Below are 21,066 nucleotides of genomic sequence, written 5' to 3'. Positions count from 1 at the left end.
TCTGATTTAAAATTTTCTAAATGTTGGATAATCTTGTTCATAAATTAATTAACTGCTTTCCAGAAGAATTTTTTGGTGAATTAATGCCTACAGGTAATGAAGGTGTTCAATTCATCGCACTTTGAACATTAAACAAACACAAGTGAACCCATGGCAGTGACAACATTGTCTTTAACATCATTGCTTTTACATTTAGAGTCATGTATAATATACACCATCGAAACTTGTTATACATAAAATGCTTGGAAATCAATGGACTTACATACTCAGTCTTCATTCCTCTTCACTCCGCGGTCATATATTATCTTGATCAACAGAACAATGACAAGAATAAAGAAGAGGGAACCAATGATGCAAACGTGATTGCAAGTGCTGGTGAGTGATATAACATCACATATGTTCCTGTAATAAAAGTCACCATCATTGCCGTAACAGAAACAATGTTGAGGCCAGTTGATGCGGCATTAAGTCTTGCCACTTGGAGAGGATCTTCATAGATAGATTGAAGGAAGTAGAAAAACAGTGAAGATGTTGACAGTAGCAGAGCTAAAGCATCTGTCACCATAAATGCATTAAAAGCTGTTTTTTTAGAAAGAACCACCAATCCTTCATCAACTTCTCCACTTTGATGGAGACCACCCGGCATAGTAAATCCTACCGTGAAAGTTACTGCAGTTATAAGTGCAGCAACTACTATTTGGGTGTTGGTCCTGTCTTTGTACCTTTCAAGATCTTTTCTCATCTTTGCATTCTTTTTATCCATCAATTCATTTTTACTTTCATTGAATAGCATATCTTTTCTTTCTCGTCTATCCGGGAGCACTATACTTTCAAATATATCTGTTTCCTTCTCTGTGGCTTTCCCCCAAAATTTCTGAACCTTCCAAAATTTCCAAGGATGATTAGTCTGAACACGGTCGAGTGCAATCTTAATTCGTACCTGTAAGTAAATACAACAAATTTAATTAATATTTATCTTCAATTTTAAATATTAGCCAAAACCAAACACGCATAGAAACTATGTACTACTATATACTAAAACCCCAGCATTTACAAGTTTACATGCTCTCGCAGCCTCACCTGTTGAGGCTAAAGACTAAAGAGTTAACATACTAATCGCTACGTACTCAGATACCATATTTATCAAGATCAAGTTTCTAAATTAGGCTCTACCTGTCTTAAAAACTAAAAACAAAACAGTACCTATTTAACTTAAAATTTATACTTTTCACAGTACCAGGGTTAGATGAATAAGATAAGTTGTCGTAATTTAATTCAAAAACTTAATTTCTTTTACGAACCTGATCAGCAATAATTTCGTCTCTTAAATACAACATATCTCGAGGAGTCCATTTCTTGTTGTTCTTCGCCATTAGATCAAGTCCTTTATGTTTTATGAGCTCTGGAATGTAACATCCATTAGAGATAAGTAGATGAAGAGGTGTATTGCCATCCCAGTCTTTCTGTTCCAAAAGCTGCATCTTATGTACTTGTGGACAATATTCTAAAATATCTTGTAGCATCTTCTTATTGTTTAGAGCAGCCGCCAAATGTAGTATATTTTGCTTAGTTTTATTGGTAGCTATGTAGGCAGAAGACGAATTTGGCCATAATTTCATTAGTTCTGTCATAGTATAATTATGTCCATTTTCGGCTGCTACATGAAATGGCGTTGAATGGCTATACACAAATTCATTGTTCTGGGCTTTAATAATGACATCAAATACTGAAACCAATTGGTGATCTACCGCGTAATGAAGTGGTGTCCATCCTTCATCATCGGCGAAAGTTACAAGATTTTTCTTTTTTCGCAAGAGATGTAACACTAAATCTGAAAAAAAAAGATAAAGAAATTAAACAAATCTCAAAATGTTGAGCTTGAATTTGATTTACACGAATGTAAAAGACATATAGGTACTTAAATATCATAAACATAATAAAAACATGAAATATTTTTAAAAATACATTAATCAAACATATCTTATAGTTGGGAAGTTAGTTAACTCCCTCTGTTAGCCGAACTTTTTAATTAGTACACTATATCTAAATTTTTCTCTGTTAAGTAATTTTAAAATCATTTTTGGAAATTTTGAGACAGCTTAATTACATTACTCAAACACAAAAACTACATGTTTGTGACCAAGCGGTATCTCACGTTGTCTGGGTATGGAGTCTCCTATTTAATTGGAGTCATTGGAGTCCATATATGTTCTGCAAGTAAAATATAGCTTAAATTGTTGCAAAACGTATTATTTTTCGAATGATATTCTACAAATATCACAATTTTATTGAAAATCTTGCAGATTGCATAGATTTTACAAGTAGAACGTTGCAAAATATATTATTCTACAAAACATGCTTAGTTTGCAGAACATAAATGTTCATGTTGCAGAACATACATATTGTACTTGTAAATATAAGAGATTTGCATGATTTTATTGAAATAATGATATTTGTGAAACATGTTTTGCAAGATAACACGTTTTAGAAGATATTTTATTTGCAGAACATAGATGGACTCCGAGGACTCCAATTAAAAGGTGGACTCCATAGAACTTTACTATATATATATATATATATATATATATATGTGTGTGTATGTATATATATAGGTCTGTGTTAATTAATGATTTAGTTTAAAGTTCAACAGAATAAATTAATGATGTTTCATTTAATAAATATAAAAGCATATATATATATATCTAGGTTATGTATATATATTATATAAGGTGTTACTAGTTTTTATATATCTTTATTTTGAAAAAGTAAAAATAAATTCCTTATATGATTTAAGCCTACATTCAAAAATGTAGGAAAGCTTAAAAGCTTATGAAATGGAGGGAGTAAATTTATACCTTTATTCCTTTCTTTAATAGCAAGAATCAAATCAAGCACACCTTTGTGAACAGTGTCCACTCCAGTTTCATAAGCTTCATAGAGTAATTCGACAATGTTAATACCACGCTCTTCATCGATCGCTTTATAGATCAAATGCATGAGATGATTTTTACTTCCACGACCACTTTCATAGGCCGGATCTTGACTCAATATTATCTCAACCGCGTGCACGTTGCTTTTCTCCACTGCCAGTTCTAGGACAGTTCGTCCTGATTCATCAAGTCTTCTAAATAAAGCTTTAAAACTTAAACTGCTGGAATGCTTAGAAGCACTAATGATCATCCTGATTGCATTTCTATTTTCTTCAGTAGCTGCAAGTAAAGGAGAAATATAGTAAAACACTAGTTTCTTTTGATATATATAATTTATGCCAGTTAAAATTGTACAGTCATTAGATTAGAGAATTACTAATACTAGATTCCAGTGCCAAGCACGGCCCCTAAATTTATTTAAATAATTTAATTTAATACGAATAATACAATGTAAAATATTATTTACTACAACATGATGAAAGTAGCAGATCTAAACATCCAGTAGCGGCAATTTTTCTTTTGTTTGTTTTATTGTTAATAGTCATCAGATAAAACAAACATGCCAGCAATGGAGGCCATATCCAGTAGTCATACCAACACTTTCGAGATTGAGGCAAGAAATATTTCAAAGTTTACTATGAAAATGAAAATGATAAGTATCATATCAGTCGGGGCAATTATCCTGCTATACTCAGTCAATGCCTACTATCAATATAATTATATTTAATCATTAGAATACTAGGGAAGTCGATGTCTACTATCAATTAATATAAGGATTTTTTCAAAAATACCTGCAGAAAGTATTTTCAAAAATACGATCTGCAACAAATACAACCTCGTGTGCAATTTCGAGCAACCTCTTATGTAATATTTGTAACCTCGTATGTAGCTTCGAACACACCTTCATATGCAACATTAACCGTAGTTTTGTAAATATGTTGAAAAATATGGGTATTTTGATAATTTCCTTAATAAACATAAAAGAGTAGAGCGACCACGTGATCAATCAATACAAAATAAATTTGGAAGACAAGGATGTGTTTTATATTGACTCAATATATTTTCCTACTCTTTTTAAAATTTAATGTTATTGAATAGAAAACATATTAATTATTGTATGTGAGTATATAAATAAATCTATACACTCCAGATATTGGTTAGGAGTTAGGACTAGGGGTGTAAACGAGCCAAACTGTTCGTGAGCTGATTGAGTTCAGCTCGTAAAAAATTCGAATTTGGCTCGGAAATAATCGAGACGAGCTCGAGCTTTTCGAATTTTTAAAGTCGAGCTTGAGCTTCAAATTACTCGGCTCGTACAGTTCGCGAGCCTTATCATAGATATAAATATATTTTTTATTTTTTATCGAATCGAACTTCAACCGAAATCGAGCCGATCCGATCATATTTCGAGTTTTTTGTTAATATTTAGTGAAATTAATTCGAGATTTCGAGCCGAACTTGAGACTACCTAACTTTTTACAAGCCGATTTTCGAACTTGAAATTAAAGGCCCGGTTGAGCTTTTTACGAGCCCTAATTAGGACCATGGATGAAATGAAGATCCTTGGTAAGTACGGTTTCCTCCATCTCAAAATACAAATATTAGTTACTCAAATTTTCTTAGATGAATATAAAGGTGTATAAAAAATATAATTTCACTAATAATTTAATTAACTTTTTTAAAAAAAAATATTTAAGATTTAAATTTTATATTCAGAAAAAAGTTAATAAATAATATGAAAGACATTGCGTGCTAAAAAATATAAAAATATTTTGGGACATATAATATACTATTCATTAGAGGCTATAAAATTTAAAGTATACACGTGTATAACATACCTGGTCCGATATTCTGAATAAGAGCATGCAAAGCAGTGGTCCTACCACCAGGACCATCCAGAGACAGTGCTGTGCAAGTCGTACAGATCTCCTTTACTATATCTTTGTACCCTTTTTCCGCAGCTATATAGATTGGAGTTTTACCTTCATTGTTTTTAACATGGCTATCACTAGGATCAGCCTCCACTATGAGCTTAACAATTGCCACATTACAGTTAAGAACTGCTAAGTGTAGGGCAGTGTTCCTCATTGGACCATTAACTTGCCTAATAAAATCCTGAAAAGAACTAACTGAATTAGCTGAAGAAGGCAAATGTCGTGCAGCATCAATGAGGACCTCAACAACTTGAGTGTGTCCATAATGTGCTGCAAGGTGTAGTGCAGTTTGTTTTAATGTATCCAGCTTGACCAAAAGGTTTTTGTTTGCGAACTCCCTCACAAAATATTCTACACGCTCTGTAACTCCTCTCACTGATTCTACGTGGAGAATAGTTTTTCCCTCTTCCTGCTCCAGTCTATCTGCTTCCATCTACAATGCAGCTTTGCAAATAGGATCTCCAGCAATGGCATCCTCAAAACAATTAGCAGTGGCATGAGTACTTTCTTTCATACGTGCGTGCTTTTTATATATCATCTGTTTAGCTTGTTCATTAAAAAGCACATTTTTTTTCTCTCGTTTAGTGACCGAGAGCACTGAAAATGAAAAAACATCCCTCATATGATCAGGTTGGATATGGTTCAGGGCAATTTTGATTTTTACCTACAAATAAAGGAAGGACGTTATTTTAACAACTATCTTAATTTTAAAATATATATATTATTCATGTATATAAGCCGAATCCATGTTTAATTTATTGAGTTGCACATGTTACTTATCTTAATTTCGACATGTATAATATAAATATTTTTATTTTTGCATACATTGGTCTAATCTACTAGATGATATAATTGTGAATAACACTTTCAATCCTTTATATTCCATCATCAAATTTTTGACAATACGTGCAAGATGCTAAAGGCCAAGGGCAAAGTTAACTGAAATGAAAACTGAAGATAAGTAATCACCCTATCACTTACTCATTGTATAAGCAACATTAATTAAAGGTTCTAAATTCGATTTTCTAAGGGGGGGTATTTTGAGTAGAATGATGCTACAGAGCCTATTTTGATGGACGCTCTGAAATATACGGTAGATAAATAAATCTAGAATTAAACATATAAGTTTTTTTTTGTCAGTTTTTTGGTCAAATTAGCTAGGCCTGATGAAGGAAACTAGCTTTAGTAACTTCATATAATTTGAAAAAATAGTTTAATGTAATTTTCAACGTACCTGATCGTCAATGATTTCCTGGTCAATATACAACAGCTCAGGAGGAGTCCATTTTTCTTTGTTTTGAACCTTTATATCAAGTCCTTCATACCTCATGAGTTCTGCAACGAAACAACCACCCTTGATAAGGAGATGAAGAGGAGTAAAGCCATTCTCATCCTGCTGGTTCACAAACTTCTTCTTATGCTCTTCTGGACAATATTTTAAAATGCCTTGTATCATCTCTTTTTTATATTGCAATGCAGCTAAATGTAATATATTTTGTCCTTTTTTATCAACTGCCGTATAGGCAGAAGACCAAGATGGCCATAATTGCATAAGAAGTATCACCGTATAAGTATATCCTTTTTCCGCTGCTACATGAAAGGGCGTAGATATCATATCCTGATACTCAAATAGGTGTCCAACTCGTTTTTGATCTTCTATTATGGTAGTAATAATTGAATTGGATTCGTTATATGCAGCATGGTGGAGTAACGTCCACCCTAGCTTGTCAGCAAACTTTACAAGTTTTGGAGCATAAGAATCGAGCCCGGAAGCACCTGCAAAATATAATATTTTATCAAATGTCTTATATGAGATGTATTAGAGGTTGTTAAGTTCCAAGTTTTTTAATAAAAAATTGAAAATGTTGTTTTCAAATATATTATGCTTGTAATTAGAATTTCTTATTTGTATATGATTTTTTTGAAAAAATATTCTTATACTTCATCATTTATGGATTATTTTGTAACGGTATGATAGATTATATATTTATATATATTTTATATAATTTTATTCCTCATATTTATTATTTTTTGCATTTAATTGGATTTCTTCTAATGTTTTATTGTATGAGGAAAGGAATCCCCAACTTGGAAGGATCGGAGAATAAAATATATGATTTTGGAGATTCATTAGAAGAAAATTCGGATTTGTTGGACTGCACACTGTTTGGGCCTATCTTGAGATCCATAAGTCCAAATTGGATGATTCAATAGACCACGCGAATATAACGAGATTCTCTTTCATTCGAAGGTGGTACAAAGATCAATATCCATCTGGAGCGGCCCTGGCTTTCTGGAGAAAGGTCAACTACGAATTTTACTTAAGAAACATAATCAGTTTGGGAAACTTATTCGTATTTTTCTTAAAACATTAATTAGATACATATAGGGATCATATATTATTATTAGTTATAACGTTCCCAGAGAAGAAAAGAGAGGCTACGCTCAAGAGGGAAAAAGTTGAAGAGGAGATTGTTGCGAATACAGATTATCTTTTTTTCTTACTTTTTCATTATGTTTACATACTCTTGTGTATTGGTTTCCTTTGAGATGATGAACTAATTTTCTCTCTAGGCCTTTAATGGATTCTTTTGTTAATATATAAGTTTTATTCTTTTCTCTCTGTTTTTGTGGTTGTATTAGTTTTTTATGTTGATTTGTGTTTAATGCTTCTCGAAGATTGAGCACCCATGAGATTGATTTCGTAATTTAGGTGGACTTGGAAGAGAAATCCTAAGTTAAGACCCAATAAATATATCTTAGGATTAATATTTATATTAATTTGTGGTTAGGATAGGAATATACCTAAACACTCCAAGAATCCAATTAAGACGAAACTTAATGTTGTTTATGCTTTTAAATTCTACATAGGAATATGGGGGTTACTGCATAAATTCGAGTCACTTGAGATTCAGAAGGTCTTTGTGAATACATTATTTTCTTAGACTGGAAATTAGACCACGGGGATAGAGGTTAAAGAAGAAGCTTGTAGAAGAACATAAGATGAAGTTAAAGGCCTAGTTTTCAACTTTTCTTTCTCTTGGAATTTATTATTCAATATTTGTGTTAATTTCATTATTTAGTGATAATTTAGTAAATACTTGCTTGATTTTAATTAGACTCGAATTAAAAGAAAAGTAGTAACTGGTATTTAGCAGCTTATTAATAGTCTTCGTGGGAACGAATTTTTATACTACTTGTTGTGATACGTACTTGCGTTAAGGTTGTAAAACCGACAACACGGTACTTTCAATTCACTTTTAGTTGAAGTTTTATTTTTTAGGAAAGAATAATTAAGTGTATTAATCAGCATATTTTAGTCAATCTTCTCTATTTGGGTTAGGTATTATAATAAATTTTTGAATTTTGATTTTGAATTTGTTTAATAAGTTGTTAATTGGCGAGGTTTTTTTTTATCTTATTTTTACATGTCTTGGATTATATAATGGTTATTGCTCTTGTTCATAGGATGTTGTGTGATGTGAGGTGACTTATTTATGCCAATGCGGGAGTGCCATATATGATGGCTTATGACCATTTATTGGGTATTTATGAGTCTTTAATGACTGAGTGTGTCCTATTATAGGAAATTTTATGTCTAACTAAAGACCTTTTTTGGTTAGATTTTATTTTAGTTTTAATGTCTTATTATATGTAATTCGTTTTTTTAAATAAATTATTATCAAATATAATTTTCTTTATTATTTTTAATATATTCTCCTTATTTCTTTTGTTCTTATTTTCAGGATGATTGGAAGAATTTTCAATGTACCTTTTTTTAGAACTTACATCTAGCGAGGGATCTCGAAATACAAGACAATTTAGTCTCAAATTTTGGTAATACGAGAGATTTCTTACAACTATTGATTAGTTTTGTATACAATATATCGAGGGTACTCTTTTTGCTCCCTGAGTTTTTCTCCCATGCGGTTTTACTCTGGAGAAGTTTTATTCATGTTGTTTCCCGGTGGATGAAGACATATTTGTTTGTGTATATATAAGGCGTGATGACATTGGTGTTGAACAAGTTTTTAGATATTTGACATTAAGCTGAAACAATAGAGTCAGTAACGGAGTTCCATGTTGTCCATCACTAAGTGCGATATATGTATTGTTGTATAAATGTATGTGGTTGTTTAAACTACTGCAGAATATAGTAGTTTGTACACTTATAATTTTGTTTAATAATTGTTATTTGAATTTAAGTCTTCTTGAATTTTTGTTCTTGATCTTTGTATTTCTTCCCCCTCCCTCGTTATAATATAGTATAGTATATAGTATAGATAGATAGATACTCCCTTCGTCCCATTAGGATCTCTACGTTGGGGAACGTAGAGTTCGGCACGCACTTTAATACTACCATAAAGTATAGTTACATAAATATTTATTTAATTTGTTTCTTTTAAATAAAAATTCAATGTTTAAAGTTTAATACAAAAAAAGAAACATTAAGAAAAAATTACGGAAATATACTTTATATTCACCTTAAAATGCGTGTCGAGTGTTGAAAAAAAACATGTTGAGAATTGAATTGGACAGGGGGTAGTATAAATAGATAGATTACTTAGGCTAGTAAAATTCGAACCTTGGACTAATATATATAATAATGTTAGCATTAAATCTAACGTTTATCATCAATTTGATTTTAAAAATCCAATGATTAAGATTAAGCGGTTAAATTACATGCGACCAAACTTCGAAATATATACATGTATAAGCAAATAATATAGATTAATCTTATAATAATAATTGAATGTTTGGTTTAATTCAAATTAATGCATGTGAGGTTAAGATGTGATTGTTTGAGTTAATTTTAATGAAAATTTACTTCTAAAAAAATTGAGTGTTTGATTTAACTCAAATTAAATCATGCAATATGCACAGTCTGGAACTAACTTTTATTGCAGTAATTTCTCGAATTAACTTTATGTCACGAAAACCAACCAGGGAAGGTAGTAGTCTAGTAGAAGGTTGAGATGTTTATAAACTTCATACCATCAATTTCAACCTAGAAATTAGTTTAGTATGATCAACGCCATGTCGATGGCGTCGAATGGACAAATAGATTTGTCTTGGTTAATTTACCGCATCTTAACTTTTAGATTTTTACAAATTATAATCATCCTTCACTTATAATTGTCTTTAACAAATTATTATAAATATGTTGTATAAAAATTTACATGTAAGTGATGATAATTAGATATAAAATCACTTTATCTTAAAAAATTGGTATCAACTTTTGAAGGAGACAATCCCGAATTAACCACGTTCTTGGTCGATAAAGAGCTGCGACAGGTGTTTCTTCCTTGCGTCCATTGATGTATGTATCCAAGATTATATGTACGATGATTGAGGTTTCATGAATTGAGGTTTACAAAAAATCTTTTATTTGAATGATAAAATTATTTAATTTGTAAAGTAGGTTATAAGAATGCAAGGGTAGTTAGATAAATTTACTGTGTACCAAAAAACAGGTACCGTGTCAAAACTTTCATTGTTTTGTCTATTATATAATAGTATAGATAATAGATAGATATGTTATCTTTCATACCATTCCAATATAATAGCAGAAATCACATTGTCTTAATTAGTAAACCAGTTAAATTAAAAATAAAAACACGATTCGTACCTGTTTGGTGCCTTCTAATAGCAGAAATCACATCGTCTTGATTGACTCGATTCATGTACTCATGATTAGAGGCATAGAAGTAAGTACTCCAGCGCTCATGATCACACTTCTTAACTGCAGCTTCATACCATTCTGTGAGTACCGTGAGCATATTTTTGTACTCCTTATCCTTGGCTTTGTAGATTAAAGGTATCAGACTAACAAAATCAGTATAGTAGGGATTTGTTACGTCTGATATCAATTCAACCAGTTCCAGGTAATTTCTCTCCACTGCGTGGCCTACAGTTTGTCTATACTCGTCAGTTACACTAAATAAGTCATCCAAAAGAGCTTTCTCTAGGTACTCTATGTCCGCGTTCTCTGAAATAACCCAACCCTTGAAGAGATCAACGATCAAATTAATCACATCTCTAACTTCATTCTTGGCTGCAAGAGAATTAAAAGTATTAATATTAAATTTTTATAAAACATCACAATATTACTCCAATATTATTGTTAAGAAATTAAAAATTTATTACTATAAAATATTAGTATAAAAAATATTTTAAAATATTATATTAATATTTTAAAATATTACTAGAAAATATTTTACATGTTAAATCATGGATTCAACATATTTAGCAAATTAAAATCTTGGACCATTTTTTGACCTTAGTAAAGAACAGTTAAGTAAAGAAAATGAATTAGAGTGAATAAAAAAGAACTATATATGCCCTATATTAACCTTCGTCAAGATTTTTAATAACAGCAAGCAAAGCAGTAACCCAGCCACCAGGACCACGCAAGCTAAATGGAGCAGTGCAAGTTATACACATCATCTTCACTATATCGGCGTGCCCTCTTTCCACAGCTATGAAGAATGGTGTTTGACCTTCGTTGTTTTGAATACCTGGATAAGTTCGATCGACCTCTACTAATAGTTTAGCCTTATCCAAGTTACCTTGCATGGCTGCTATGTGCAAGGCAGAGTTCATATCTTCATCAACTCGCCTAATGAAAGCTTGAAAAGAACTCACTGGATTGGACTCAGTAATATCATTATCTGAAGGCAAACGTCTAGCTGCATCAATAAGCATCTCAACCACATCAATGTCATGGTTGCCATCCTTAATGGCAGCATGCAGAGCAGTGCTACCATCAGGTCCGTCCAGAGATGGAGATGTGCAAGTTGTAGAGATTATCTCTACTATATCCTTCAACCCTTTCTCCACGGCTATGTACATTGGTGTTTTACCATCATTATTTTGAATATGTGGATCAGTAGGGTCCGCCTCTACTAACAGCTTAACAATTGCTACGTTTCCTTCAGTGACTGCATAATGTAAGGGGGTTTCCATATCTTCATCACCATGCCTAAGAAAAGCTTGAAAGGAAGCTTTCGGCAAATGTCGTCTAGCTGCATCAATAAGGGCCTCAACTACTTCAATGATGTCGTTGTCCTTCTTAATAGCAGCATGCAAAGCAGTACTACTACCAGGACCATCCAAATTTAATGGAGCTGTACAAGTTGTACAGAGCACCTTCACTATATCTGTATACCCATTTTCCGCAGCTATATGGATTGGTGTTTTACCTTTACTGTTTTGTTCATGTTTATGAGTAGGGTCAGACTCAACTAATAGCTTCAAAATTTCGATGCTCCCTTTCATGACTGCTGCATGTAAGGCGGTGTCCATATCTTCATCAGCTTGCCTAAGAAAAGCTTGAAAGGAAGTTTCCGGCAAATGTCGTCTAGCTGCTTCAGTGATGACCTCAGCCACTTCAGTATGTCCTCTATATATGGCAAAGTGGAGTGCAGTATATTTTTGTCGAGTAAGCTTTGTTAAAAGATTTTTGTTTGAAAAATTCCTCAAAATGAATCGCACCCAGTTTGTATTTCCATTTCGAGATTCGATATGAAGGATAGTTTCATCATCTCGGGTCAGTAGTCTATCAGCTTGCATTTCCAAGTGAGCTATGACATCAGCATCACCAGCTATGGCAGCGGCAAACAAAGTATCTTTATCCATAATTTTATAGAGTGCTCTACCAGGGCTCTCAGCTATATATAAAAATGTGTTAAATTGTGGATAATGTTATATTTTATAAACAGTGAACTGAGAACTGTGAGAAACAATCAGCGAATTAAATCGAAGAAAAGTTTAACAAAAACGAAATTGGATGTAGCATATAAAAAACAGAACTACGTTATGCTATATACGTTTTACAAATATTTTTTTAGAGTAAGTCAAAATTAATGCGTACCTTGGTCGAGATTGTTCATACGCAGAGCAGTACCATTAGGTCCGTTCAAAGATGGAGCTGTGCAAGTTGTAAAGATTATTTCTACTATATCATCGAACCCATATGCAACAGCTAAGTACATTGGCGTTTTACCATCATCGTTTTGTGCATGAGTATCAGTAGGGTCGGCCTCTACTAATAGCTTAACAATTGCTACATTTTTTTCCATGACAGCATAATGTAAGGCGGTGTCATTATGTAGATCACCTTCCCTAAGTAAAGCTTGCAAGGAAGTTTCTGGCAGTTGTCGTCTTGCTTCCCCAATGATGACCTCGGCCACTTCAGTATGTCCTTTACGTACAGCCAAATGAAGTGCAGTTTGTTCGAGCATATTCAGCTTGACCAAAAGATTTTTGTTTGCGAACTCCCTCAAAATGAATCGCACCCGTTCTGCATTTCCTTTTTCGGATTCAATATGAAGGATAGTTCTATCATCTTCGTACAGCTCATCAGCTGCCATCTCCAAATCAGCAATGGCATCAACATCTCCGGAAATGGCAGCATCATATAAAGCATATAATTCATCCATAGTTATATATGTGTGTATATCTATTAATGTCCGATTGAATCACTGGGGATAATAGAAGAAAATATTTGCAGATGCTAGCAAAATGAGACTTCTCTTTCTTTACAGAGAAAAAACAACACTGAACTCTAAACAAATATGGAGCCTAGATGGGTCACACTTGACTAGACCTGCTATTTCTAATATAAATCCGCATGCTATTATAATTCCTAACAACTAATTAGTGGCTTGATGTACATTAAAATCATAAACAACACTTGCTGAAACCTGAAAGTCTAAACAAACAGAGCACCTGGCTCGGATTACACTAACCAAGCCCATATATGACGGAACTACAAATCTAGAATCCAAATGGAACATGTGGTCGGTACGTTAGTGGAGGATCATGACCTAGCATACAAACTGTAAGCTGTATTGGAACTGTTGCTATATTTAAATTGATATGCTAGCTAATATAAATTTTAAATCAAAAATCTAAACACCTTAAAATGATTAAAAAGTCAAATGTGTAGCATTCATTTTGATCAACTTGCAGAATAAACAAAAGCAGCCTATCTGTTAACCCGTATATGAATCGAACCAACTCTATAAACTTACTTTCTATTATAACATCACCATGATGAAACTGTAAATTAGGAATTCTGACAAATAAAATTGACTTTAACTAATATGTGGTGTCTGCAATAATTTATAAACTGAAAAATATACAAATTTTTAAACTTATAATGAGTTCTGTGGACGTATTTTTTCAAAAGAAAACATTAACTTCCAAAACGAAGCTAGCTAGGAAACCTTCTAGATCAGTAGGAAGTCATAAGCAATGATGTAAGCTAAAAGGAAGTCAACTGTACAGTGATTAATAATATAGTTCCTTGATTATTTAACACACTGCAAAAGTCTCCTCAATTAAGTAGTCTACAACTATCATTTAAATTCATAATTTTAGACTTCTTCCACAAATTTAGCAGTCTGCACATGTTTTTTGTTTTTTTGTTTCGAATGACTAAGGAGCTGGCTGAAAACACAGATAGTTAAGTCTAAACAAACTTCAGGATTTTCCTACTAACACCTAATTATCGACATCAATAACAATCTAATGGATATGTAGTTCGGTATAATTGTATGATACATCATAATGTCTATCCTGCTATGGCATTTATGCATAATTGAAATTACGCCTATGTATTTCACTCTCATTTTATGACTAGTCCAACAATACGAGAGCATACCTGGAACTCTGTAAAGTGATCGAGCATCTCATAACAACTGCAGATCTTTTTTGTTTAAAATGTTTTTGTATATATATATAGTTGTATGGAGCATATCTTTAGGACCTTTTACTCTATTCCCTAAAACAATGCATATGTTGATTTATATTTTAGATAACGAGATATGCAGTTGGGTTATAAGACAACAAAATGAGGACACAAATTTATTATAACTCCTACAAAACAATGTTTCTCTGTGTTCAATTTCATTTTTTTTTAAATCAAGATTTTATTATTGTTTTTATGTTTATTATCTTTGTATAAAGAGGCTAGAGGCTGGATGTAGAGTAAAATCATAAATAACGCTGAAAGTCTAAGCAAACAGAGCGCCTAGCGGGGATGCACTTAACCAGACCCGTCTACTACAGTTGTTTCTTAATTTAAAATCCACATGCTACCTGTGGTCAGGTATGTAAGAGGAGGACATAAGAATATCTGATAAACAATACCAATTTGTATGAATTACAGGTACCTAACAACCTTTCTAACACTTTGAATAGGCGAAAAAGTCACATTATCTAATCTTAATCTGGAATCCACTTGCTACATATGGGAATAGAATAAACAAAACCAGTTTGTATCAACTATCATTTAAAGTCAAACACTAATATTTAAAAGTGGATGGATATGTGAGACATGGTCTTTCATTGAAGAGGCATGGTCTTTCATTGAAGAGGTGTGGTCTTTCATTAAAGCTAAAACTGAGAAATCGGATATTAGTTAAGTCCCCTTGTACTGCATTATCAGGAATGGATATTCTGTAGTTTATTCGAATGACTAACGAGCTGGCTGAAAGTCTAAACAAACTTGAGGATTTTCCTACTAACACCTAATTATCGACAACAATAACACTCTAATGGATATGCTGTTTCGTATAATCGTATACATCGTATGATCGTAATGCCTATCCTGCAATGACATTTATGCATAACTGAAATTACGCTTATGTATAAAAGCATTGAACTATAAAATGACTAATCCGACAATACGAGCATAACTCTGTATAGTGATCGAGCATATCAATCCAACAGCTTTCATCAACAATAACTGTTCACATGCCGGTGCAACAGATTCCATAGCAACGAAATTGTGGATAATTTTCCACTTATATTCGTGAAATTGTGAAAATTGTGTGCGATAGTCATTAGAATAAGGATTATTCATACAGAGGAGAGTTTTAAGTTGTAATCTTGGAAAGAATTTCACTAATAACATCTTCAGCCAAATCATCCATCTCCTTCAATTCATTAAACCCTAGCTACTGGGGTTCAAACTTCAAGCCTGTTTGGCATGTCTACAAGATTTTTCGACTAATTTTTTATTAGGATAATAACTTAATATCAATCCGGGAGAAATATATATTGAAATATTGAGGATCGGGCCCGGTTAGACCATCTCCGACCCACCTCATAGGCTCTGCATTTAGCCTAAATTTTATTCTAAATTTTATTATTTATAATTTTTTATAATATGTTTAAAATTTAAATATATAATATTATAATATAAAAATAATATATATATCTTCATAATTATTATATGTATAGATATATTTTTATTTATAAAAAAAATGTTATGTAATATTAAGTGTGATAAATAATTTATTGTTAACTAAATTTATAAAAATTCTATTATATTAATATATGTTCTAGTCATATATTTTATTTTATATGTAAGTAATATTTATAATAATTACTCATTTTTATTTTATAATGTTTACTTTAAAATATTGATATAAATATAAAAATGTTATAATAATATAATAAATATCTTTTTATTAAATATATTATTTACTTCCACTAATATAAAATATAATTAATTAACTCCTTTTCAAAAAAAGAAATAATTAAACTTTTTTATTTATATATTTAAAATTAATAAAAAGAATAATATTACGAATATATCTAATGGTTATAGCTAATGCCACTGGAGTAAAAATGCTCACAGGTTCAATAAAATTTTAACTAATCATGTTTTAGCTAACAATTTTAGATATTACCGTTGGAGATCCTCTTACTATTCATTTTTATATCATTTCAGTGGGAAACTTCATTTCAACTCAGCTCTACAAATTCACACTAATAGTTACTCCCTTCGTTTTCTTTTATATATCGTTTGACTTTTTCACACACAATTCTCAGTCCTCTGACCAAATAGATAAAATAAAAATTTTTAAAATTTTCTTTTTTTAAATTAAAGTTTTAGTTATATATTTTTATTCCCAAAAAGAAAAAATTAAAAATTATTATTCTAACTATGCAGTCAAAACACTTAGAAGCGTGTGCACAAAAGTCAAACGTCATATAATAAAAAACAAAGGGAGTATATCAAATTTGTCATACAATTTTTTTAGAATTTTTATATATTCTCATGTTGCCCTTATACTCTTTTAATAAAACAAAATTGTTTTATTTATATCACACTACTCTGTTATTTTTAATTTTATTTTTGTACTTTAGTAATAAAATAATGTAACGACTGAGATTTTTGCGATATATTTATATGAATAGAGTATAGTTCTTGTGCTGTTACGTGGATTTATGTGAATAATATAAAAGGATAAATGAATTTTTGGTTTATGTATAATTTCTGTAAAATAGTAATAAGGAACAGGCAAAGTCTCATTCCAGTTTGATGAGTCGACTAAAAGGGTTGAATTATGATTGTCGAGTCGTTAAGTAGAACGGGACCCGTTATTCAAAGGATGGATCAAATGAGAAAGATTAAGATAATAGAAATTGAGAATTATAATAAGTTATGATAAATGTGAAGAACTCTGTGTGTTTCTGTGATTTAAGTGTATAATTTAAAAGTTATCTTTTTATTTGATTTATCGTGTAATTGTTACTCGCGTAGTAAGTAATTAAAAAGGAATTATGTGTTAAGGTGTATAAATACAAATTATGGTGGCTATTATTATGTGAATGTATGTTATTTGATGGTGACGAGTGTGAATCTGTGATTTACGAGTTTTTAAAAGGATTTATTTGATTTAAATAAGGATTTATTGGTCCTTATATATTTTTATAAAATTATTAAAATGTGGTCAATGTGTGAAATTTGTTTTATGATCCTTAGAATAAACTTGGAGACTTTTCAAAAATGAAAGTTGGATTTAATTTGACGTCTTCATATTTTAAAATGATTTCTCAAAGTTTATTTCTGTTTTTGGGATTTATTTGTAAAATTCATAGTAATTAATTTGTTCGCTCAAAAATTATTTTAAAAATATGAAGAGAGAGACAATTTCATGATATTTATTCTAAAAATTGGAGTTGCATCATTTTTTATGAATTATAAAGCTACTTTTATATTATTACTTTGTAAATTCAGAAATTTGCGTAAAAGAAAAGAAATAGAAATTGGGAATTATCATTTTTCCCTTAAGTGTATATATAAGTACACTCACCCCTCCCTTTTCCCTCTCTTCCTCCTCGCCTTCACTCTCTCTTTTCTCTCTCTCGAACTCTCGGTAATCTCTCCTTCTCCGTTCTCTCTCAATTCTTGATCAAGTTCAAATCCGAGACCATGGTTGAGTTCGTTTTGCTTTTAATGTCATGTTCTTGGTTTGCATGTCAGTTCTGTGTTGATGAAAATCAAAAACCCGAAAAACCTCTTCAAATTTAACTTCGAATTTGAAGTTTTTGGTTTTGATTTTTATGAAAACAAAGTATGTGAGTTTAGTTCTTGAGAAATTGGTGGTTTTTTGTGGGAAACCCTCAATTTCGAGGGCACCACCAGCAACTGCCGCCACCGGCGATGAACTCCGGTAAGTCGGTGGTGAGCCGTGATGCTATGTCTGAGCTCTAAAACCTTAAATCAAAGATTTTGAATGGTTGCATGTTATTGAAATGGAGTTCGAATTATATGATTTTCAAATTCTTGTTTTGGTTCGAATTTTGTGTTTAAATTCAAAGTTTTAATTCGAGTTGATATGTTATAATTCGAATAGCTGGGAGAATTGATATGTGATTAGCCGTATTTTGTTTAGCAAATAATTTCAGAATTTTAAATAGTTGAATTATCGTTGTTGAATTCAAGTTTTGAAATAATCGAGTATAAATACGTGATTATGTGATTTGTAGTATGGATTTGCATGTATAAGATATGATTTTTGAATTTGATTACTAAGACTTATATTCGGTTTTAAAGAAAATGAGACTCGAGTCCTTGAAATTCGAGTCCAGTGTTATAATTTGAATCGATATGTTAGGTCGTTAGTTTGGAAATCGTAAAAGTTGACTTGCATGATACGTATTATGAATGGTTGATTGATTTGTAATAGTGTAAAATAGCAACGTTAAATATTATGTAATAGGAAATTGATTGGATTGTTGATTGGTATTTTTGAGAAAGGGACAGCGTATTTACAAATACGTCATGCCCGGTTCTCGAGAAGTAAGTAAATAGGTTTGTATAAGGTATAGATCCGATTTGATTTGGGGTTGAGTTATATAAATCGGTGGTTATTTTCTAAGTGTAAAGTATCGAGATAGTCGGTGATATAAAGAGTAAAAGGGTATATCTTATTACGTGCTACGTGTTATACATGTGTATATAAGATAAATGTTTATTGCGAATGGGGTAGAAGTTAAATTGATCAAGTATCTAATTAGGGTTCTGTTTTATATTGTAAATTTCGATAGCAGGGGCATTCAGGCTAGTAAAGGGAAGAAAATTTTAGGTGGCAGTAGCTCAGGTTCCATTAAACAAGAAAGCTTTTTGAGGCAAGTAATGTGACGGCCTCAACCCTAGGGTCAGGAGTTGACGTCATCAATAATAATAACATCACAATATAATCCAACTCAACATTATTACATAAACACGACCTCTTTTACCAAGATTTTTTCCAGATTTAAGTATGACTTAGGTTACAAAGATTACAAAACCAACTTACTACCAACAATATGAACAATATTATCTTAAAACAGTAACTCAACCGACCATCTTTAGTCTGACACAACTACCTCAGAGGAGCCTGACACGGAAGGAACTGGAACTCTGTCCTGACTACCACGGAAGAATCTCCTAGGCATCTGCAATATATATATAAAACATTCTGCAAGGGTGAGCAATCAATTGCTCAGCAGTACCACTATATGAATAATAAGTAAGGCAATTTATAATAAAACAGTGATAGGAACAGAGATTATAGCTCGTTTACAAAAGCAGGGTAAACATTCATAAATTGGATATTCAAAACTAGCATGCTCTATAAACAATAACATCAGTCGTGTGCTGTGTATAAATACCAGAGTCCAGTTTTAGCATGTTATTTTCATTTCCAAATCATCTGTTTCAAACAAGTTGATTTGTTATACAGTTTTAAAATTGAATCAATCAAATCTATTGGTCGTTCAACGGGTGAAGATAGATGATCAGTCTATCCTCACCGGACAGCGACTAACAGCCATCCAGAATAAAGAATGTGTTCCGGAACTGGGAAAACTAGTTAGGTCTTTCCCCCACGCTGGACTAATCGGTTAAACAGAGCGCCCAACCGAATTAGCCTCTTACGCCTACTCATCTCTAATAGATTAACTGAATTCACTTTTCACCTTTTTCCAAATTCCACGACATAGGTGGATCAAGACATTCCACGACATAGGTGGATCAAAACTTTCCACGACATAGGTTTATCAAAACTTTCTTTATCCAGTTTTCCAAAATCAATATTACCTATCTCTTTTTAAAACCATTCTATCACAGCACACTATCCAAAACTTCTTTTCATTTTAATGACGTTTAGAGATAGGTGCTTTTAGAAGTTACTTTTCCCCAAAACATATTTTAAATACAGAAGATATTTAACTTAAAACATTATGTTCCATTATGAGCATAAAACAACAGCTATTCATATATACTGAACCTTAAGAGTATGGTCAGGGGTACTTGCCTTGCAGAGCTTTACAACTATTACTGATTGACTTTGAGCTGACTCGAATTCTCAGGCTTTATCGTCTATCCACTAGATCACCCTAGATTCGACCTCAAAACTCATGTCCTTTGATTTGAACCTTACTGAGCCTATCGAGTGACCACAAGGCTATTTTCAAATCTTTCACTTCCTTCAAATTCTTAAATTGGACTTAAGAATGATTTTTGACTTGAAAGAGTCCGAAAGATTTCACTTATCGGTAATGTTAAAATTGAATTTAGATCAACTTTCTTGTAATCCAACACAAAGGTTTTCCAAATGAATTTCTCAAAGATTGGATAGAGACATAAGAGGCTAGTGGGACTAGTCTAGTCATATAAGAGGCTAGCGGGGCTAGTCCAATATAAGGCTGAAATAATGCCATAGGTACCTTAATGACCGGATGAAGGTCAGTACGGGCTGATCACCCATATTAGATTTAAAAGAAGGATATTCCAATCGAGGGTTCCTTAATATTTTATAATAGAGGAAATGTATATGTTTGATAAAGCAGTTTGCTTCTTTTACTTAAAATAAAATAGATTGAATTGTATCTTCTTTTTATGGAATGTGATCGAGAAC

The 21,066-nt window shown here is 31.9% G+C and overlaps 2 protein-coding genes across 3 annotated transcripts; both read right to left on the bottom strand.

Annotated features, from left to right (window-relative positions):
- Positions 1–128: 128 nt before the first annotated feature.
- LOC141696780 (uncharacterized) lies at positions 129–5,297 on the bottom strand. Its single transcript, XM_074500906.1, has 4 exons — positions 4,769–5,297; positions 2,856–3,209; positions 1,302–1,831; positions 129–940 (listed from the first exon to the last, which is right to left on the bottom strand). Exons 1-4 carry the CDS (start codon positions 5,295–5,297, stop codon positions 311–313), a joined length of 2,043 nt encoding a protein of 680 aa, XP_074357007.1. The 3' UTR covers positions 129–310.
- On the bottom strand, positions 5,298–15,359 carry LOC141696779 (uncharacterized). Of its 2 annotated transcripts, none has more exons than XM_074500904.1 (5): positions 12,738–15,359; positions 11,218–12,534; positions 10,494–10,919; positions 6,099–6,640; positions 5,298–5,528 (listed from the first exon to the last, which is right to left on the bottom strand). In XM_074500904.1, the coding sequence occupies exons 1-5, from the start codon at positions 13,303–13,305 to the stop codon at positions 5,298–5,300; spliced, it is 3,084 nt and encodes a 1,027-aa protein (XP_074357005.1). In that variant the 5' UTR covers positions 13,306–15,359. The 2 variants fall into 2 exon arrangements, with proteins under 2 accessions (XP_074357005.1, XP_074357006.1); XM_074500905.1 differs by having other exon boundaries at positions 5,353–5,461.
- Positions 15,360–21,066: the final 5,707 nt, after the last annotated feature.

This window comes from Apium graveolens, chromosome 11 (genome assembly GCF_009905375.1).
Source record: "Apium graveolens cultivar Ventura chromosome 11, ASM990537v1, whole genome shotgun sequence".
Taxonomy (NCBI): Eukaryota; Viridiplantae; Streptophyta; class Magnoliopsida; order Apiales; family Apiaceae; genus Apium; species Apium graveolens.
The sequence above is the reverse complement of the archived record's forward strand: the minus strand, read 5'-3'. Positions and strand labels throughout refer to the sequence as shown.

Excerpts from the sequence above, each read along its gene's own strand:
- LOC141696780 (XM_074500906.1), bottom strand. The coding sequence starts at position 5,297 with ATGGAAGCAGATAGACTGGAGCAGGAAGAGGGAAAAACTATTCTCCAC. Across the intron at positions 3,210-4,768 it reads TATTCAGAATATCGGACCAG|CTACTGAAGAAAATAGAAAT; the intron begins GTATGTTATACA and ends CTTTACTTGCAG. Across the intron at positions 941-1,301 it reads ACGAAATTATTGCTGATCAG|GTACGAATTAAGATTGCACT; the intron begins GTTCGTAAAAGA and ends ATTTACTTACAG.
- LOC141696779 (XM_074500904.1), bottom strand. The coding sequence starts at position 13,305 with ATGGATGAATTATATGCTTTATATGATGCTGCCATTTCCGGAGATGTT. Across the intron at positions 10,920-11,217 it reads TATTAAAAATCTTGACGAAG|CCAAGAATGAAGTTAGAGAT; the intron begins GTTAATATAGGG and ends ATTCTCTTGCAG. Across the intron at positions 6,641-10,493 it reads TATTAGAAGGCACCAAACAG|GTGCTTCCGGGCTCGATTCT; the intron begins GTACGAATCGTG and ends TATATTTTGCAG.